The sequence below is a fragment of the Thalassophryne amazonica genome, chromosome 7, assembly GCF_902500255.1.
Source record: "Thalassophryne amazonica chromosome 7, fThaAma1.1, whole genome shotgun sequence".
Classification (NCBI taxonomy): Eukaryota; Metazoa; Chordata; class Actinopteri; order Batrachoidiformes; family Batrachoididae; genus Thalassophryne; species Thalassophryne amazonica.
Genome location: NC_047109.1, coordinates 69,363,672 through 69,383,090, shown reverse-complemented (window position 1 = coordinate 69,383,090; position 19,419 = coordinate 69,363,672). Strand labels below are relative to the sequence as shown.

General features: G+C 38.1%; 1 protein-coding gene across 2 annotated transcripts in view; it reads right to left on the bottom strand.

The window, feature by feature from the left end:
• The window catches only part of capn7 (calpain 7), a 43,392-nt gene that overhangs the window by 8,351 nt on the left and 15,622 nt on the right, over positions 1-19,419 (bottom strand). The window contains exons 3-14 of one of the 2 annotated variants that reach the window (XM_034174393.1): positions 16,504-16,661; positions 16,324-16,391; positions 15,128-15,361; positions 14,675-14,761; positions 11,561-11,687; positions 4,444-4,529; positions 3,885-3,978; positions 3,640-3,786; positions 2,418-2,524; positions 1,233-1,353; positions 477-621; positions 244-343 (exon numbers count right to left, since the gene is read on the bottom strand). In XM_034174393.1, coding sequence (XP_034030284.1) covers positions 244-343; positions 477-621; positions 1,233-1,353; positions 2,418-2,524; positions 3,640-3,786; positions 3,885-3,978; positions 4,444-4,529; positions 11,561-11,687; positions 14,675-14,761; positions 15,128-15,361; positions 16,324-16,391; positions 16,504-16,661 — 1,474 coding nt within the window. The remainder of the gene's footprint in view (positions 1-243; positions 344-476; positions 622-1,232; positions 1,354-2,417; positions 2,525-3,639; positions 3,787-3,884; positions 3,979-4,443; positions 4,530-11,560; positions 11,688-14,674; positions 14,762-15,127; positions 15,362-16,323; positions 16,392-16,503; positions 16,662-19,419) is intronic. The other variant, XM_034174394.1, reaches the window with a different exon arrangement.

Sequence of the window (19,419 nt, the reverse complement as noted above, 5' to 3'; positions counted from 1 at the left end):
CAGATTTGCATTCTGATCGCTGTCCTCTGTCATTGGCAGAAATAACTCTTAGTCATTATTAACACACACATTTCTAGATTCTAATCAGTTGAACAACATATAAATTACAGCTTTTTTAAGTGGGTCCCACCTTTTTAATGAAAGTCCACAAAAAATAGTTTGCCAACATCGTACAGTGTATCTGCTGGAATTCCAACGTAGTCACATGATTAAACAGTTAAACACAAACACACACACACACACCTGTGAATACAGAAGGACTCTTTGAACAGGGCAGGGTTCCAGCTCAGGTAGATCACATCATAGTACTGACACAGATCCTCCCATGCGATCCAAAAAACACCTGGACAACAACACAAGGCTGGAATGTTTACAGACCATAACTAAACAAATGTAACAACTTAATACTTATCAAAGCTAACATTATCAAGGTCCAGAACTGTTAGACACAGGTTTTATAAAAAGAACAGGAATACCATTGTCAAATTTCTGTGCTGTTTTGGGGTCAAAGTTAAGATATTTGAGGAGATCAGGTGTCCAGTTCTTCTCATCTCGTTCGCTGTAGCGCCCTTTCCACCGCAGATGGCTCCATGGATTCTTTAGCTGCAGGAAACGCTTTCCCTGCAAGAACGAGACGTCAGACGTGCTGATGACTGGAAGTATTTTATCAGCTAACCAGGGATGATGGTGCATAACATTTTACAAGAAACATATATTACTGCAGATTAGCGACAGCATTCAAGAAGTCCAACTGGATTTGCCTAAATACGGCAATTTTCTTTATTACAAGCTCATGATATCCTTCTACAAAAAAGTTGGGAGGGGAACAATATGTATCACAAGCAAATAATATATTTTCAGCACAGTGTGCCATTATTGCATGAATGTAAAAACACAAAAAACAAACAAAAAAACCCTCAAAGACTGCATACCACCATCAACACAACAGTAATATTCCAATTCCATTACCAAACTTTAAGTAAGTTTTTTTTTTTAAACAACAAAAGAAAAATATATCTTACAAACTTAAAGCGAAAATGCAGACCTGGATCACTAAAAAATGTAACCAACACTTCCCTGATCTCTCGGTATGAATTTCTTAAAATCCATAGGTTGATTTTAGAGTTAATAAAAATTACAAACAAGCAGACTTATGCTTTCTTTCCACCAAATCCATCACAATGAATATCGATACATGCAACAACATGCCAAAGCAATTATAATATACATACTTTATAGTCCCTGATGTCAAGTACAGCATAGGCATGTGTTGGCACTAAACCCCATTTCTCTCCTTCTTCCTCTGTCATCACCCCTGTTGCCGTGGTGATTAGGACATCACCCTTGTGAAACCTGGAAGGACAAAGAGAACAAAAAGATAAAAGCATATGTAAAAAGACAAAAGAAATTTCAGAAAAATTCAAAACACAATCAAGGCATAGTTCTCACCCACAACAATCAGACAAGCTGTTACATCTTTTTTGACAAAATTACATGTAATAATAATAATAATAATAATAATTTCATTGTTCAGGCAACTGCACAATGACAATAAAGATATCTTAAATCTAAATAACAAGACGTATTTGATGATTTTCACAAAGTGTGAAAATAACTGAAGTGGAAGAGCATTTTGTAGAAGCTGGTTCCCTCTCAATACTTCTGACAATGACAGATTACAGGAAGATTAAAAGGTCTGGTGCTCAGCTCAATGAAGACTGAAGAACAATACACAGGAAATATAAACAATGAATTTCTGGTGCAGGAGTGTTTTATTTTCCCTATTAAACAATGACAAGGTCAAGGGATACCCATGCTTACATACTGATATTTTTTAAAAATTTGTGCTTTGAACACATCTTTTTTTTTGTGTTAAATTTTATTTTTATTTTATTTTCTTCCCCAGACCTTTTAAGTCTGCGTGTGGTTTACTCAGATTTATATTTGCACTGAAAAGCTTGCACCTTACATTTCGTTGTATTTGTTACAATGATAATAAAGAATCAGAATCTGCCAGAAGAACTCCCCCTGGCCATGATGAAGCTACATACCAAGTTGGAAGTTGACTGTTCAAAAATGTTGCAGAGTTATTTTGCAGAAACCATTTTCCGCTGGTGCCAACTGGTGCCAATAGATTGTGTCTCCTGGTGCCCTTTGTCATTAATAACCTTACCCTCCCCAAGACAAAGCAATGTATCAAACTGGAAGTAAATTGCTCAAAATGTTGTCAAGATTTCGTGCCAAAATGGAAGTGTGAATGAATAGTAAAATACATAAAATAGATGGCCTGATTGCACACAACCTGCCTGAAAACCAAATGAAAAGGCAGAAGTGTAGATAGACAACATGAAAAAGACAATAAAGAAGCTGTTTATTTTCTAAGAATTCTTGTTCCTTTAGTTGCTTCTGTTGCTCACCTTTGATAGAGCATGCGGAAGGTGTCATCTTTGCTGAATGACTGATTGTCTGAGTGCATGGCGATGCGTTCAGGGATCCAGCCAGTGAGTGCATGCAGATCAATGTTCTGTAACACCGAGCATATGATTATAATTATAATAAAACTTGCCACTCATCAAATTTAAACAATAAAATTTGTTGCAATGTTTTTGTGTGTGTGTGTGTATATATATATATACACTCGTGTATATATATATATATATATATATATATATATATACACACTCGTATATATATATATATATATATACTCGTATATATATATATGTGTGTGTGTGTGTGTGTGTGTGTGTGTGTGTGTGTGTGTGTGTGTGTGTGTGTGTGTGTTAGAATAAAGTCTCAAATTATGGCTATAAAAACTTTTTGATGTTCAAAAATAATTAAATATTTATCAATGTAGGCAGCCAATTGAATTGTTTTATGTTTTAACACTAGAACATGATGGAATGGGTGCTTTTTTTTTTTAAACAGAATTGAATTGTGGCAGGGCAATATCCAACTTTCATACCCAGACCATCAAGTAAATCCACTCATGAATATATGAAAAGTAGGTGATGGGTTCCCCAAGCTGGTTGTAAGAGCACATGTAGTTCAAATTGCTAAATGTGGTGTACAAACCTGTTAAAATCAATAGATATAAACCAAAACCAATAAATAAAAATCGATAGCAAATATGAATATATTGCTCCACATAAAGGAAATGGGCCTTATAGTATATATAGAACTGGTAACACCATGGTATTAATGATGAATATTTTGACATACAGTCCAGTTTTATAAAACTGACCAAGCTTAATTTGCATGCACATGTCATTACCCAGCCCTGGAGGAACACAAGAGGGAACTGTATGATTCTTTTTGTCCATGAACACAACTCAAAAACTGAATTGACAATTTGAAACAAGGTGTCACTGAGGTCAGGTTCTCCTCCATGATTGGTCAGATCTTTTACCACCAAGATATTTCAAGTGAAAATATTTTGCCTTCCATCTCAAGTCATTTGTTTACTCCTGTAATTAAAATATTTATGACATTATCTAAATCAATTGAGCACACATCCATTTTCACAGCCATTTGTCTAAACATGGGAAGTTAACTAAACACAATATCAGAATCAATATCAAGGACATGATCTCAGGCTTTTCTTCAAAATATACATACAGATTCTTCATTCTCACCCACCGAGTTGGAACCTGGGAAATCATAGCCTCCCATCACCTTCATGTATGCCTTCTCTATTAGAGAGACCCAAAGTTCATTCCTGTTACTGGAGTAGGAGCACAGCAGCTCTCCATTATGATCCACTGGCAAGTAGTCATCTATAATCACCTGCAGCAGGGATGGAGACAGTTTCCATTTAAATAAACCACAGTAGCCTCACAGCAGCTTGGCAAACTACTATTCTATAGGTCAGTAGTTTGTTTTACCTTCCTTGGAACTCCATTGATATGAAGTTTGACCATGTACTTTCCACAGGGGTTATACTCCGGTTCTCCACGCCTATTCTGAGGGTAGATGATGCTGTGACACACACACACACACACACACACACACACACACACACACACACACACACACACACACACACACACACACACACACACACGCTAATCACCTTTGATGTCAGCACTCATACTGAGTTTCACTGATTTAAAAACATAGTGTCTCACCAGGTAACTGAAACCTTTGATTTCAAGTTTTGTTTTGTTATTTGAAAGCAAAGCTTAAAATTAGCACCATAATTTGTAACGACAAGCATTTCATCATATTTGTATTCCCTGTTTCATAGATATGAAGTATTTACCACGTATAGTTACAGTGTGATATTCTCTGGAGTATATGCAGACAGACATAGTGGGAGTCATAAAAAACACAAATATGATTGTCTGCAAATGAGCTACTTTAACCCATATGAACTTTTAGCCATGCAGCTACAGATATACACAGAACATCAATGGTTTAAGGATGTCAAGCTGCATACAGCACCTGGTGATAAGTTTCTTGTTGTAGCGCCTCTCGTAGGCTGCACTGATGGCAAGTGAAGCCACAAAGGAACAGTCAGACACAACCGTCTGGACAACAGAAGACATGATTACATCAACAAAACTAAAAGTCAAAATAAACAAGATTTTATGTGCATAACATTGAGGTGCTCTGAAAAAAAAAATGCTTTTAAGTATTAAAAACAATTACAAGACAATATTTTATCTTATAGTGGTTTAAAATAAAATATAGTTATGTAACCATGGACTGTGTAATTTTGTTAAAATGTGTAATCTTTCAAGTGGAAGATGGTTAACTCTATTGTATTTGTGAGTAATTCTACTAAACTAACTAATCAAACAAAGAAGAACACACAGTTCCTTAGTAAATGTGTATGTAAAACTCAGACCTAATCAAAAATATTGCAACTGAAAAGAAGTAATGTAGTGTTATAACTGTTGTGGAGAATATGAACAACAACTGTTATCCTAGAGCATTTTAAAGACCATATACACCAAGTGCTCCACAGCATCAGTACAATAAAAAATCCATTCTATGTAAAATGTACAAATAAATCCTATAAAAACAACTTGTGAGAAAAAACAAAGTTAAAATAAATGAATTGTTTAAAATCATAACATAGTCATTGGTACATTAATTGTAAATAATAGCACATAGTCAGCACTTTTAAAAGTTCATATTGACATTACTTTGTCGGTGGATGCAGGGAATCCTGCTGTGCTGGTTCTGTTGGACCTCACAGCAGCATTTGATACTGTGGATCACACAGTACTTGTTTCCCGGACAGAACATTTTATTGGCATTCAGGGTACTGCACCTAAGTGGTTTAGATCATATTTGGCTGAAAGGAGCTTTTCTGTCATGATTGGGGACCTCTCCTCATCAACTGCTCATCTTTCTTGTGGAGTGCCGCAGGGTTCTGTCCTTGGGCTGATTCTATTTTCTTTGAACATTCTGCCATTAGGGTCAATTATAACCCAGCACAACCTGTCCTTTCATTGTTATGCAGATGATCTGCAAATCAATCTGCCTGTGAGGACTAATGGGAGTGATGCTTTGTCATCATTATTTAATTGTATTCACGATGTAAAGCAGTGGCTGTCCCAAAACGTCCTTTACCTGAATGATGGTAAAACAGAGATGGTGTTTGAGCATTCTGGCATACCAAATGTGGTAACACCAAATGGGAGTGATATTTGACAGCTGTTTGAGGTTCGATTAACAGATAAACTCTGTTGTCAAAGCTAGTTTTTTCCAACTTCGCCTTTTGGCTAAAATAAAGCACTTTCTCAGTAGACGTGAGCTTGAGACAGCCATTCATGATCATCTTCCAGACTTGACTATTGTAATGCACTTTATTCAGGCATTAACCAGTCATCTCTTGCATGTTTCCAGTTGGTGCAGAAGTTGGTGCTTTTAACAAACACTTTTAGACGTGAGCATATTATGCCCATCCTGTACTCACTCCACTGGCTTCCAGTTCGTTTTAAAATTGATTTAAAAATTTTAATGTTTGTTTTTAAAGCTATTTATGGCCTTGCACCTCCCTACTTGTCTGAAATTTTAACTTTGCACACCTACAGCAGGACATTAAGGGCATCTGGCCAGCTTTATTTAGATGTTCCAAGGTCAAGATATAAATGCTGGGGTAACTGTGCTTTCGCGGTAGCTGTCCCCAGACTGTGGAATGACCTACCTCTTGAGTTTCGTACTATTCCTGACCTAGCACTTTTTAAATCTAAGTTAAAGACTTATTTATTTAAACTGGATTTTAACACTTAATGGGGAGGTGACATATTCTGTTTTTTATGTGTCGTTTTATAAATAGTTTTATTCTATATGTGTTTTATTTTTGTGAATTTGTGTTTTTAATGTTAAGCACTTTGGACACCAGTCGGAGCTGTAAAGCGCTTTATAAATAAATGTTGATTGATTGATTGAATAAGAGTTAAGAGGTTTTTTTATTGTCGTGTGCACAGTAAAAACAGGCAGTTATACCACACAATGAAATTCTTACTCTGTTCATTCTCCCTATACAATCTGCATGTAGAAAGTTTACATGAAGTGATTGAAAAAACATCATAAAATACACATTATTAGACTGAGAATGTATTATATACACTTTAAAGGATGTACAGTTTAGAGGATGTGCAGTTTATGCAGTATTGGCAATTTTGTGCAACATTGTGTAGTCTTAAGCAGCACTTCCTGCTGTGCAGGAGTCGTAAGGTGCATGGATGCATAAATAGACGACAGAGCTATTATAATAAATACTTAGAGGATGATAGTAATAATGATGATGAGAAGAACAACAGTGAAATAACAGTCACTGAGGTGGTGGACAGGATAGTGCGCAAGGCTGTTCAGAAGCCTAATGTCCTGTGGGTAGAAGCTGTTCGCCAGCCTAGTAGTTCTGGACTTCAGACTCCTGTAGCGTCTGATGGTAGGAGTATAAAGAGTGAGTGTTGGGGATGTGTACTGTCCCTGGTGAGGCTGTGTGTCCTACGTAGGACTCTGGTTTGGTTAATGTCCTGCAGTGGGGGGAAGGCCGCCCCAGAGATGTACTGTGAGGTCTTAATCACACGCTGAAGAGTCTGCCTGTCTTGGACTGTGCAATTAACACATCTGCCGTCTAAACACAGGTGGACAATTATTCCAGAAAAACAATTACAGGGCACACTAGCTTTCAGTATTTTGTATGTTAACAGCAAAAACCTGAAATCTGACTCAACATGAGAAACCATTACCATTACAGAAAACCATTACTGATTTCATACAATCAAACTTCTTTGGTCTCGTAAGAACAACTCTAACAGCTACATGTTGAGCCAACTGTAAATTTGTAAGACTTGTATGTGGCAGGCAGATCTGAACAGTGAACACTGCAGTAATCAATTCTGTAAGAAACAGGCATAAACTAATATCTGTGCAGCCACCATGAATGATGGCATTCCTGGTAACCACTTTAAAGGAGACCTGCATTGAAAAAAATGCAGTCAGATTTTTTGAACAAAAAATGACTTACATTTACACGAGATCCTTCTGAATGTAGTAAAGTAAATCTGCAAGCCCAGATCTGTCATTCAACGGAGAAATCTTCATTTGAAAATGACAAATTTACAGCCAACATTTAGCCCTCCGCAAATTGTCCCTCTCATCATGGACGCTGCCGAGACGTCACGGACAAGACCCTCTCCCAGCATGCATTGCGCCAATTGTAATTTGTGAATTTACGTCAGTTTGCATCTGCACCTTTTTCTTGTCTTATACGGAAGGATCTACTTTTTTAAAACTTCATATTGTCTTGCGGCACGTTTGGTGAGTACACATTTCTTTTATTTGTACTTGAAAATTATTTTGGGGGACTTTTACATACGCCCATTTGATTGAGTGGTGTCGCAATGAAAATCTACTGTCTTTCGCCTCCGGTACCATCGCAGGATATAGAGGCGAGACCCGCAAAGAATCCCAGTCATTAAAAATATATAAACCTCTCTCAGCGTCCATGGAGCTCTGGGGCTCCGATTGCCGAGACGTGCGGTGCTGTGGATTTTGCCACAAGAAGTCTGTCCTTGCAGCAACAGGTGTACCGGCCGCTTCGCATTAAAACAGCGAGCGTAGCGGAGGCAGAGAGCGGGAGAGGAAGAACAGCGCCCGCTGTCGATGTCGTGGCTGATCTGAGCACACAGATCTGTATCTCACATTCATTGCAGCTTACTTTTGGATGTTGAAACCAGGACGTGTATAAGTAACATTACTAATAGATAAAATCAATTTCAATGCGGGATCGGACTGAAGGCGGGAGCGCATCGTCTTGTCCCTGACGTCATGGAAATGATACGGCTGTACAAACTGTTTTCACAGAGGGCTAAATTTTAGCTGCAAATTTGTCATTTTTAAACGAAGATTTCTCCGCTGAATTACAAATTTGGGCTTACAGATTTACTTTACTGCATTCACAAGGGTCTTATAAATACATATCAGCTATTTCTTTCTGAAATCTGACCACATTTATTTCAATGCAGGTCTACTTTAATATGCAATTCAAATGAGGAATAATGACGAATACACAAACATAAAACAGCAATGCTGATTTAAACTTTCTTGTTCATCATACAAATAAATAAATAAATCCACGGCCACAGAGTCACTTACTATGACTACTGGAAATACCACGGTGACATGGTTCAAGTACTGATTTACATTTTACTGACATAGAAGCCAAAAAATAAACTTTCTTATAACACAATACAAACACTGTTTCTAGCTTAACAAAATAAGCCAAAAAATAAACTTTCTTATAACACAATACAAACACTGTTTCTAGCTTAACAAAATACTTATCAATATATAACCGAAAGAATTAATCCAAAATCTTTATCCAAAAAAAAAGTTATGTGAACTTAACCGAAGCTATATCTAACCTTGGCAGTAACTACGTTTTACAGACCTATGAGACAGCAGTCTCGCCATAGGTTGCTTAAACTAAATTCATCAAAACATATGAACTTGTTTTCTTGAAATTCTACAATATTCTTAACATTTTAGTCCTGGCTCAGCTCAGACAGTGCTATATGGTAGAGGTGCAATGTATTTTCATTGCAAGAAGCCCTGCTTGCATCACCTCTATTCTCAGCCAAGAGATCAATATTTGAAGACCTAATCCTGCTGAAGGTTCCATTTCCATACCACTGCACAATGACTGCACCGGACTGCAACTCCACCTCCCCGCCGAGAAATCAGCTACCTTGGAGGTAACTTCTCAGCTGTAGTCAACTCTGACAAATAATCTGACCTCTTTTTGCAGCCGTTTTCCTGTGGTGTTGCCTTATCTGGGAGTTGGCGTTTGGTGTGATCAGCGACGGCTTCGCTTCACACTCCAACCAGATAAGTGGTTAGACAGGAACTGCATGAGTGTGTGATTGGAGGTGGAGGTGCTCCCTCCCAAAAGAACACAGACAGTGGAATTACTGAGTGTGCGAACTCACACTCATCAAAACTGTTTCTGTTCTCTGCCAGCAGTACCCGTTCTGACAGCTGGAGACGGTGGCCACCTAGGGCTCCAGGACTTGGCGGCTCCGGTGTTCTTCAGATCCGTTGGCGGTGAAGGCTGTGTGGGATCCGGCTCGGTTCTAGACGGACATCTCCTATCCTCAAGCCTGCCCACAGGTCACTCAACATTTAATTGTCTCTGGTACCAAAACTGTGTTTGTCTGTATCCCGTTGTGCATTTCACAACATTAAATTGTTACTGTTTGGCTTATCCATTGTCCGTTCATTTAGCGCCCCCTGTTGTGGGTCCGTGTTCCTACACTTTCACAACAAATAGAAAGATATGTTTTTCATTGAAGTGGATGAAAATCTTTTGAGATTATTATTATTTTTATTTATTTATTTATTTTTACACAGGGCAGTATTTTTTTCACGCATTCAACTTCTGATATGGCTGGGTGTCTACTTTGTGACATAAGTACACTGTATTTACCAATAGATAAAAATGTATTATTTTGTGTATTAACATATTATGTTCACAATGTTTGTGTGAAGTATCAAAATTCTACCATGAATAATTTGTAGTAGACAAGTATTAGAAGTTGCGCTTTTGACTCTGTCTAAATTTTGTTGTGATTTTCAGCTTTTCTTGTTTGCCATTTGGCAATGATTTTCTTAGACAAATTGTAATGGAATACCTAAAAACAAAATTGGTTTGTGAGTTCCATGCAAACTCTTTGGGTGGCTATATAAATAGAAAATGTATAACTGGGCAAAACAGGTGGTACTGTCCGAAATTTTCAACTTACAAAAAAACAGCAATTTCATGCAATTTTCACCATATATCAGTACTTTTTTTTTAATAACATATTTTCATAACTACAGAAAGGTTACAGATCGAAAGCCAACTATTTTCTGCTAATAATGCCACAAAAATGAAATAGATATCTAAAAAAATTGGTTTCCTGAGATTTTTTTCATGCCCATGTCAGTAAAATGTAACTCAATGCTTGAAGCTTGTATGGTTAGAATGCACAATGCAAAAGATTTTCAAAAATGAAGGCCCTGACAATCTGTAGGTAGCAGTATTAACAACACAAAATTCTATTTGTACGTTGTGTTTCTGATCAATTGGTCTAGGTTAAGTGAAGGTACGCATCTTTACTTGTTTTCTCTTCATAAGTGGGGTCAAGGGCAGTCACGGTGGCTTAGGTGTCAGCACTGTTGCCTCACAGCAAGAAGGTCTTGGGATCACTTCCCACCTGGTCCTTTGTGTGTGGAGTTTGCATGTCTGCTTGGGTTTCCTCCGGGTGCTCCAGCTTCCTCCCTCTTCCAAAGACAGCATGTTAGGTGAACTGGAAACATTAAATTGACGGTAGATCTGTTTACCTATATGTAGCCCTGCCATAGACTGGTATCCTGTCCACGTTGTACACCGGCCCTCTTGCCCTATGACTGCTGGGATCGGCTCCAGCCCCACTGTGACTCTTGAATGGAGTAAGCGGGCATAGAAAATGAATGAATGTAAGACCAAAATTACTTTTTGAAATGATGATCTTAAACACTTTCTGCAGTTACCATATTATATTCGTCAGGAAATGAGTTGTTGGAAAAAGACTAAATGCTAGCCTTAAGTGCTGTCAACAAAAAATGACAACACCCATGAAATGATTACTGCCACCATCTTTGAACGTACTCTTGCTCAGTATTCCGTGGAAGCGAGCTGAAGAAATAATAACATCTTAAATCAAAATACATGAAAGATCAAAGCCAATGGTATCATTGTTGTCATTATCATGTTCATTATCATGTTCACTATGCAACAAAACCCATTTCTCCTAACACACTATGAGTGACAGCTTCTATGTTAAGGTTTTTTTGGGGGGGGAGGGGGGGGGTTTGGCTAGTGTTGATGCTACAGTCTGGATGGAAGGACAGATGGACTTTAGGCCTTTTATGAATAGGAACCAATAATTTAATTCTTTCCACTTTAAATATTAATAATTTCAGTTTTAGTTCTCATATTCACAGATCATGTACTACATTACAATGTTAGGTAAGAAACTACAGCATAAACGCAGTAGCTGTGTTCTTTTGGTAATCTGACCTGTTTGATGCTGAAGCTGGACACAGACATGATCATGGTGGGGTTATTGGAAATCTGATCTGGCCGGACCCAGCGGGAGAAGATTGCTTTCTGTTTGGGTGACAATGTCAGGTGGCCCACTTTGTCCCTGGTTCAAAACAAAACAAAATAAATACATAAAATAATATAAAACCCCAGAGTCAATAAAGGATCATACCAATTGGCTGTGATGTCTGAACCAAAAATCGAGACATAGTGCAGGCGTAATGTAACTGGAAACCACTTCCTCAGGAGCAGTGTTTGTGTATTACCAGGTGTGGCAAAGTATAACAAAAATTTGTAGCTCAGTGACTCAGAGCACCTGCTACGAGGTCGTGGGATAGTTACTGCTGGTGTCACGGACATGCCAGGCTTGCAAACCTTCAAATGACTTTTTTTTTTTTAAAAATCATCTTTATTTGGAGGTGTGTTTACAAATGTATGAATCAAGAGAGAGTGCATACACAGTAATACTTATGAACAAAGTCTGTACAAATATGAATCTGTGAAAAATGCCCTTGGAACCCTTTAAATGAGTCAGAGCATCTGCACAAAATTAGAAGAAACCCTAATGTCTCATTCTCCAATTATCACACCAAACTACTTCTAAAAACATCTGACAGCATGACCAAATTTTGCTGATGACTAATGTCACACTCTAGAAATTAAAAGCTAGCATTTTATGAGCTCAAATAAGTAATCATGGGTGTGAAAATGCAGATAAATGTTATGTTATGCAAATTTGTTAAAACCCCATTTAACTGAAGAGAGCAAAAACTACTTTCAATAGTTTTACATTTTTGGAGATATCGTCAAACTTGCTGGTGATCCAGAATAGACAGAATTTCAGTTCATTCACTTCCAAAAATATGTTAATATTTTACAGGAATGCCTGTCAAATTTACTTTACAGGTGCATCATTTGATCTTAATAATGTCAGACAAGGGGTTGATTGTCAGTATCTGCCAAGTCAACGGAGAAAACGCCAAAATCTGAGATCAAAACTCAGTACATATTCAAGGAGATATTTCTTTTATATGCGGAAAATTCAGCACATCTGTCATTACTTCACTGTGTTGTGCTGTTCTGTATAAACTGTGATTTATATTTGACCGTTCTCACAATTTAATGACTTTTACGATTTTATTTATTATTACCAATTTATGGGCTTTAAATACTAAATGCTGTTACACGAAGTGATGTTACCAACTGTTTCGTTGTGTTTGATATGCAATGACAATAAATTACAACCCCAATTCCAATGAAGATGGGATGTTGTGTGAAATGTAAATAAAAACATAACAATGATTTGCGAATCTTCTTCGATCTATGTTCAGTTGAATACACCACATAGACAAGATATTTAATGTTCAACTTTATTGTTTTTGTGCAAATATTTGCTCATTTTGAAATGGATGCCTGCAACACGTTTCAAAAAAGCTGGGACAGTGGTATGTTTACCACTATGTTACATCACCTTTGCTTCTAACAACACTCAGTAAGTGTTTGGGAACTGAGGACACTAACTGTTGAAGCTTTGTAGGTGGAATTCTTTCCCATTCTTGCTTGATGTACGACTTTAGTTGTTCAACAGTCCGGGGTCTCCATTGTCGTATTTTGCGCTTCATAATGCGCCACACATTTTCAATGAGCGAGAGGTCTGGACTGCAGGCAGGCCAATCTAGTACCCGCACTCTTTTACTACGAAGCCACGCTGTTGTAACATGTACAGAATGTGGCTTGGCATTGTCTTGCTGAAATAAGCGTGAACGTCCCTGAAAAAGACGTTGCTTGGATGGCAGCATGTGTTGCTCCAAAACCTGAATGTACCTTTCAGCATTGATGGTGCCATCACAGATGTGTATGTTGCCCATACCATGGGCACTAACACACCCCCATACCATCACAGATGCTGGCTTTTGAACTTTGCTCTGGTAACAATCTGGATGGTCTTTTTCCTCTTTTGTCCAGAGGACATGACATCCATGATTTCCAAAAACAATTTGAAACGTGGACTCATCAGACCACGGCACACTTTTTCACTTTGCATCTGTCCATTTCAAATGAGCTCAGGCCCAGAGAAGGTGACGGCGTTTCTGGATGTTGTTGATGTATGGCTTTCACGTTGCATGGTCGAGTTTTAACTTGCACTTGTAGATGTAGCGACAAAATGTGTTAACTGACAATGGTTTTCTGAAGTGTTCCTGAGCCCACGCGGTAAAATCTTTTACACAATGATGTCGTTTTTTAATGCAGTGCCACCTGAGGGATCGAAGGTCACGGGCATTCAATGTTGGTTTTCGGCCTTGGTGCTTATGTGTAGAAAGTTCTCCAGATTCTCTGAATTTTCTGATTATATTATGGACTGTAGATGATGGAATCCCTAAATTCCTTGCAAATGAACATTGAAAAACATTGTTCTTAAACTGTTGGACTATTTTTCACACAGTTGTTCAGAAAATGGTGATCCTCTCCCCATCTCTGCTTGTGAACGATTGAGCCTTTTGGGGATGCTCCTTTTATATCCAATCATGACACTCACCTGTTTCCAATTAACCTGTGGAATGTTCCAAACAGGTGCTATTGAGCATTCATAAACGTTTCCAGTATTTTGTCCCAACTTTTTTGTGTTGCAGGCATCCATTTCAAAATGAGCAAATATTTGCACAAAAACAATAAAGTTTATCAGTTTAAACATTAAATATCTTGTCTTTGTGGTGTATTCAGTTGAATATAGATTGAAGAGGATTTGCAAATCATTGTATTCTGTTTTTATTGTCATTTCACACAACGTCCCAACTTCATTGGAACTGGGGTTGTATGTATGATTTCAGTTTCTGTATTTTGGTCATGCAAAACTAAACTGTGCCTGAAATGGAAGACACAACATGAGTACTCACCTCTCAGGGACTGTAGCATCATGCATTATAATGAATAGTGATAGTGCAGTTGAATTAAATATGGAGAAAAAATATTTTAAAGTGCTTGTTGATAAGCTAGCCTAGCAAAATTTCAAATGTAAATCTAACATTTAAGTCTAACATTATACACCAGCATTAATACTACTAAACCATAAAGAACATGAAGCTGACTCACGAGAAAGGAACAGGAAAGGCAAACCGCTCCTTCAAGTCCACACTCATAAAGGGTACATAAGCTATGCCATTGATTGTAGATGTCGTCCTGAAAAATAGTAAACACACAATAAACCATTATTCAAACCCTTCATGTGAGGAAAAAGTCAGTTTCACAGAATTGTGTTTAGAGTGGAAAAAGGGCAACATTTATGTAACAAGCAATCAGCTTTTGAAAAAATATGTTGTTATAAACGTTGGTTGATGGCTCTTCTGACACCTTACACTTTGTCATTGTGACTCCATGTGAGTTACAGTTCAACCTTGGGCTCTCCTACCAGTGACGACTTAAAAATATTTTTTGGACTTCATCTTACTCTTATTTGTTTGTTTCCTCTGCTCACATCTAACCTACGGAACCCTCTGTGCATCTTAAGCAGGATCTCTGAACAACAGATCCCACATGACTCCTCACCTGAGAACCTCGATCTCCTCTGCAGTGTATCGCTGGCCCTGGGGATCACTGGACTGCACGGACGGCATAGGCTGGGGCTGCAGCCTGTCATTGAGAGTGAAATCTGGACCGAGTGGGAAAAACTGACGGGCTGGTCCCCCAGAAGAGACGCTTGGCTTTGCCCCAGAAGGTCCTGTTTTGTTTTGTGTGTGGCCTGAAGTTGATTTGGTCTGGGATTCCTTAAGGCCCTCCGCCCTGATAACACATAACTGGATATTTAGTTGATAGTCAGAAAAATCAAGTTCTACCCGACAAGTATGAGGAACAAGGTTCGTCAGAAGCCATGAATTCAAAAACTCTTTATGATGGCATTCATGTTCTATTAAAAAAAAAGTGTACATATCTGAACTTGTGAAACAGAAAAAGGTAGAAGTCCCACTGGCAAAGGGGTTTTCTTTTGGCTGCCCCCATTTTTGCTGTGGGTCATCATGTCAGATCCTGTACGGACCGTAAGTAGGTTTGACAAATTTTATATGAAATGCTCATGGACATTGGGGTAGGAAGTCTTGACACAGGCACCTTCGTGGTGGAAGGCAAGAGTGCAGTGTTTGAGTTCCATTACTAAAAAAATAAATAAATAAATCCTGAACACACTGATATGAAACAATTCTATAACCAATGTCTGATTTAAAAAAAAAACTATTGTTAAACTATCAAAACTATTGTTTCTGTCCAAAAAAATGTGAAACCATATCTGGTTCTGGCAATTTTCTACATGCTGGAAGTGATCACAGTAAAGTTGTTTAAAAGAACTCAGTCACTAGGAAAGGTTATACTAGTATTTGAGGCTACAAGCAGCTGTTATGCGCTACTGGTTAATTTTTGTTCAGACCCAGGACAAGCTGGAGGGATGATATCTCCCAGGTGGTGTCGGAATGCCTCAGGATCCCATAGGGAAGTGTGGAATGAGCTGCTTGCTATACTGCTACAGCAACCCGGAGAGGCAGCAGAAAATTAATCAATCACTGAATGGAATGTTCTATTTTCCAAATCATACAAATATTCTTACCAGTGCACTCAAACATTCATTATTTGTACACTATAAGATGAAAGCCAATTACAAAACTGTCAAGTATTACACAGGTACGAGTACAACTCAGAAGAGAGACACACTCAAAACAAATGTGATTACTGTAATGTTTTTCAGAAATGTGCACCTGTCTAAAGCCTGCCGTGCCAGCTGCTTGAGCTTGGTCTGCAGACTCTGATCTGATGTCTCATTGGACTGTTAACAAAAACAAAAAGGAGAAGCAGAAGTGATTACAAGCATCACGCTCATGAGAAAAGACAGCAAAAATGACTCATTCTGACAAGAAAAAGATACAAAATGTGACTACCGTCTTAATGCATAACTCCACTGCCTGAGTATAGAGTTCTATTGCTTCATCATCATTCCCCTTCTCATCTTCGTCAAAAGCCTGGGTGACCAGGAAATGGGCGCGTTCCAAGTCAACCTGCTGACTTGACTTTAATGGGTCACTCTTCTGTACCTGGACTGGGGATAAACAACAGTAAAAATAAAGGATAAGATGTATTGACACTGGCCATGCATGAAAACTATGAATCATTTCATACACAACAAGGAGCAGTTCAATAACTGTCATTATTTTGAGCTGGTGTGAGTATGCAGCAATGTACAACCATAGTTTCTATATGCTATTTAATGGTAAAGAATCCCACTGTGAGATTCAGAGCTAAAACAGTGTACTGTACAGTTCATCTGGAAAGTATTCACAGCACAATTAAGTTATCCCAGGTGAACTCCAATTAAGCTGTAGAAACATCTTAAGGATGATCAGTGGAAACAGGATGCACCTGAGCTCAATTTTGAGCTTCATGAGAAAAGTTGTGAATACTTATGTACACAAGATTCCTTAGGTTTTTTTTTATTATTATTTTTAATAAAATTGCAAAACTCTCCAAAAACAAAACAAAACAAAAAAAAAAAAAACAAAAAAAAACCAAACAAGGGAAGCGGAAAAAAGAAATTGTAGCCCTAGTTCATGCACTTACACTACAAATTGACCCTGAAGTACTAACTAAAGATGATGAACGGGAAGTTCATCATCTGAAGTTCATCGTCATGAAGTTGTTACTGGCGTTTGAAGTTGACAATTTCCGATCTGTTACAGCTGTCAGAAGTTGAGTTGTTGAGTTGTTGCCGAGGCATCGGCAACAAGCAAATGTTCCCCCTGCATGAAGTTATTAACAAGTATCTCATACAGAAAGATGAAACTCGCATGGCCATGAAACACAGAGAGTATACAGACTGAGACCTTTTCATCTGTAGATGTTTATATATAGAGTCTATGTTCTGTGTACGGGTATCATACACCATGTAAAAATATATAATTGTAAGCAGTGCACTGTACTTCACACTATGACACAGTGTACCATAACTCCATAGTACCATAATATAGACATGATAAAATATTTGTCTGAGTTAATTTGCGTATCTAACAGGCAAGGGTGGTGGCCAAGTGGTTAGTGCACTTGGTTTCAGTGAGGAAGGTTCCCGGTTCAAATCCCACCCCTGCCACATTTCTCCATGTAATGTGGAGTTGTGTCAGGAAGGGCATCTGGCATAAAACTTGTGCAAAGTCAACATTCAGACCCACCTTGGATCTGCTGTGGCGACCCTGAGTGAAAACAAGGGAGCAGCCGAAGGGACTTACTTATTTGCATATATGACAGATACAAGTACGAATAATAATTACAACTTACTAATGTAGTCCACTCACCATCTTTTTCGGGATCTTAGAATTCCATTGGAAAAGTTGCAGCGCAAATGTGATGTGCTGCTTCCAGTCCTGTGCTGAGCAAATTTGTATTTTCCACTTTTGTATCCCACACAGATCATTCACAGAACAATGTGGACCTGGTGCACTGCTTTAACACTGCTTAAAGCTGCTAATTTAACTTTAAGGGCAAAAGATAAATCCATCACACACTTCTGGTACTGGTGAACTTTGACCAGGAGATTTGACACGGTCACAGTGCATGCGTATTGATAATGCTGATTTGGCTTATTGTAATTTTATATATCTGGTTCGCACTTCACTTATGTCTAGTTCAAGTCCATAAAAGGTTGACAATGTTGTCAACATAAATAAAACAGTGAAAATTGTCCATAGTGTGATTGTGTCTATGTTTTTCTGTACATGTTGAGAATAAAATTATGAATGCTAAGAGACCACTTTATACAACTCATAAATGTTTTACAGCAACTCTAGTATGCATTGTTTTGTTTAAATCTCAATCAAAGCAGAAAAAAGACCTAAAGCATGAAACGCTGAGTGGTTTGGTGAAGACAATGTTGCACCTACAACCCCTGGCAATAATTATGGAATCACCGGCCTCGGAGGATGTTCATTCAGTTGTTTAATTTTGTAGAAAAAAAGCAGATCACAGACATGACACAAAACTAAAGTCATTTCAAATGGCAACTTTCTGGCTTTAAGAAACACTATAAGAAATCAGGAAAAATAATTGTGGCAGTCAGTAACGGTTACTTTTTTAGACCAAGCAGAGGGAAAAAAATATGGACTCACTCAATTCTGAGGAATAAATTATGGAATCACCCTGTAAATTTTCATCCCCAAAACTAACACCTGCATCAAATCAGACCTGCTCGTTAGTCTACATCTAAAAAGGAGTGATTATACCTTGGAGAGCTGTTGCACCAACTGGACTGACAAGAATCATGGCTCCAACACGTGAGATGTCAATTGAAACAAAGGAGAGGATTATCAAACTCTTAAAAGAGGGTAAATCATCACGCAATGTTGCAAAAAATGTTGGTTGTTCACAGTCAGCTGTGTCTAAACTCTGGACCAAATACAAACAACATGGGAAGGTTGTTAAAGGCAAACATACTGGTAGACCAAGGAAGACATCAAAGCGTCAAGACAGAAAACTTAAAGCAATATGTCTCAAAAATCGAAAATGCACAACAAAACAAATGAGGAACGAATGGGAGGAAACTGGATTCAACGTCTGTGACCGAACTGTAAGAAACCGCCTAAAGGAAATGGGATTTACATACAGAAAAGCTAAATGAAAGCCATCATTAACACTTAAACAGAAAAAAAAAACAAGGTTACAATGGGCTAAGGAAAAGCAATCGTGGACTGTGGATGACTGGAAGAAAGTCATATTCAGTGATGAATCTCCAATCTGCATTGGGCAAGGTGATGATGCTGGAACTTTTGTTTGGTGCCGTTCCAATGAGATTTATAAAGATGACTGCCTGA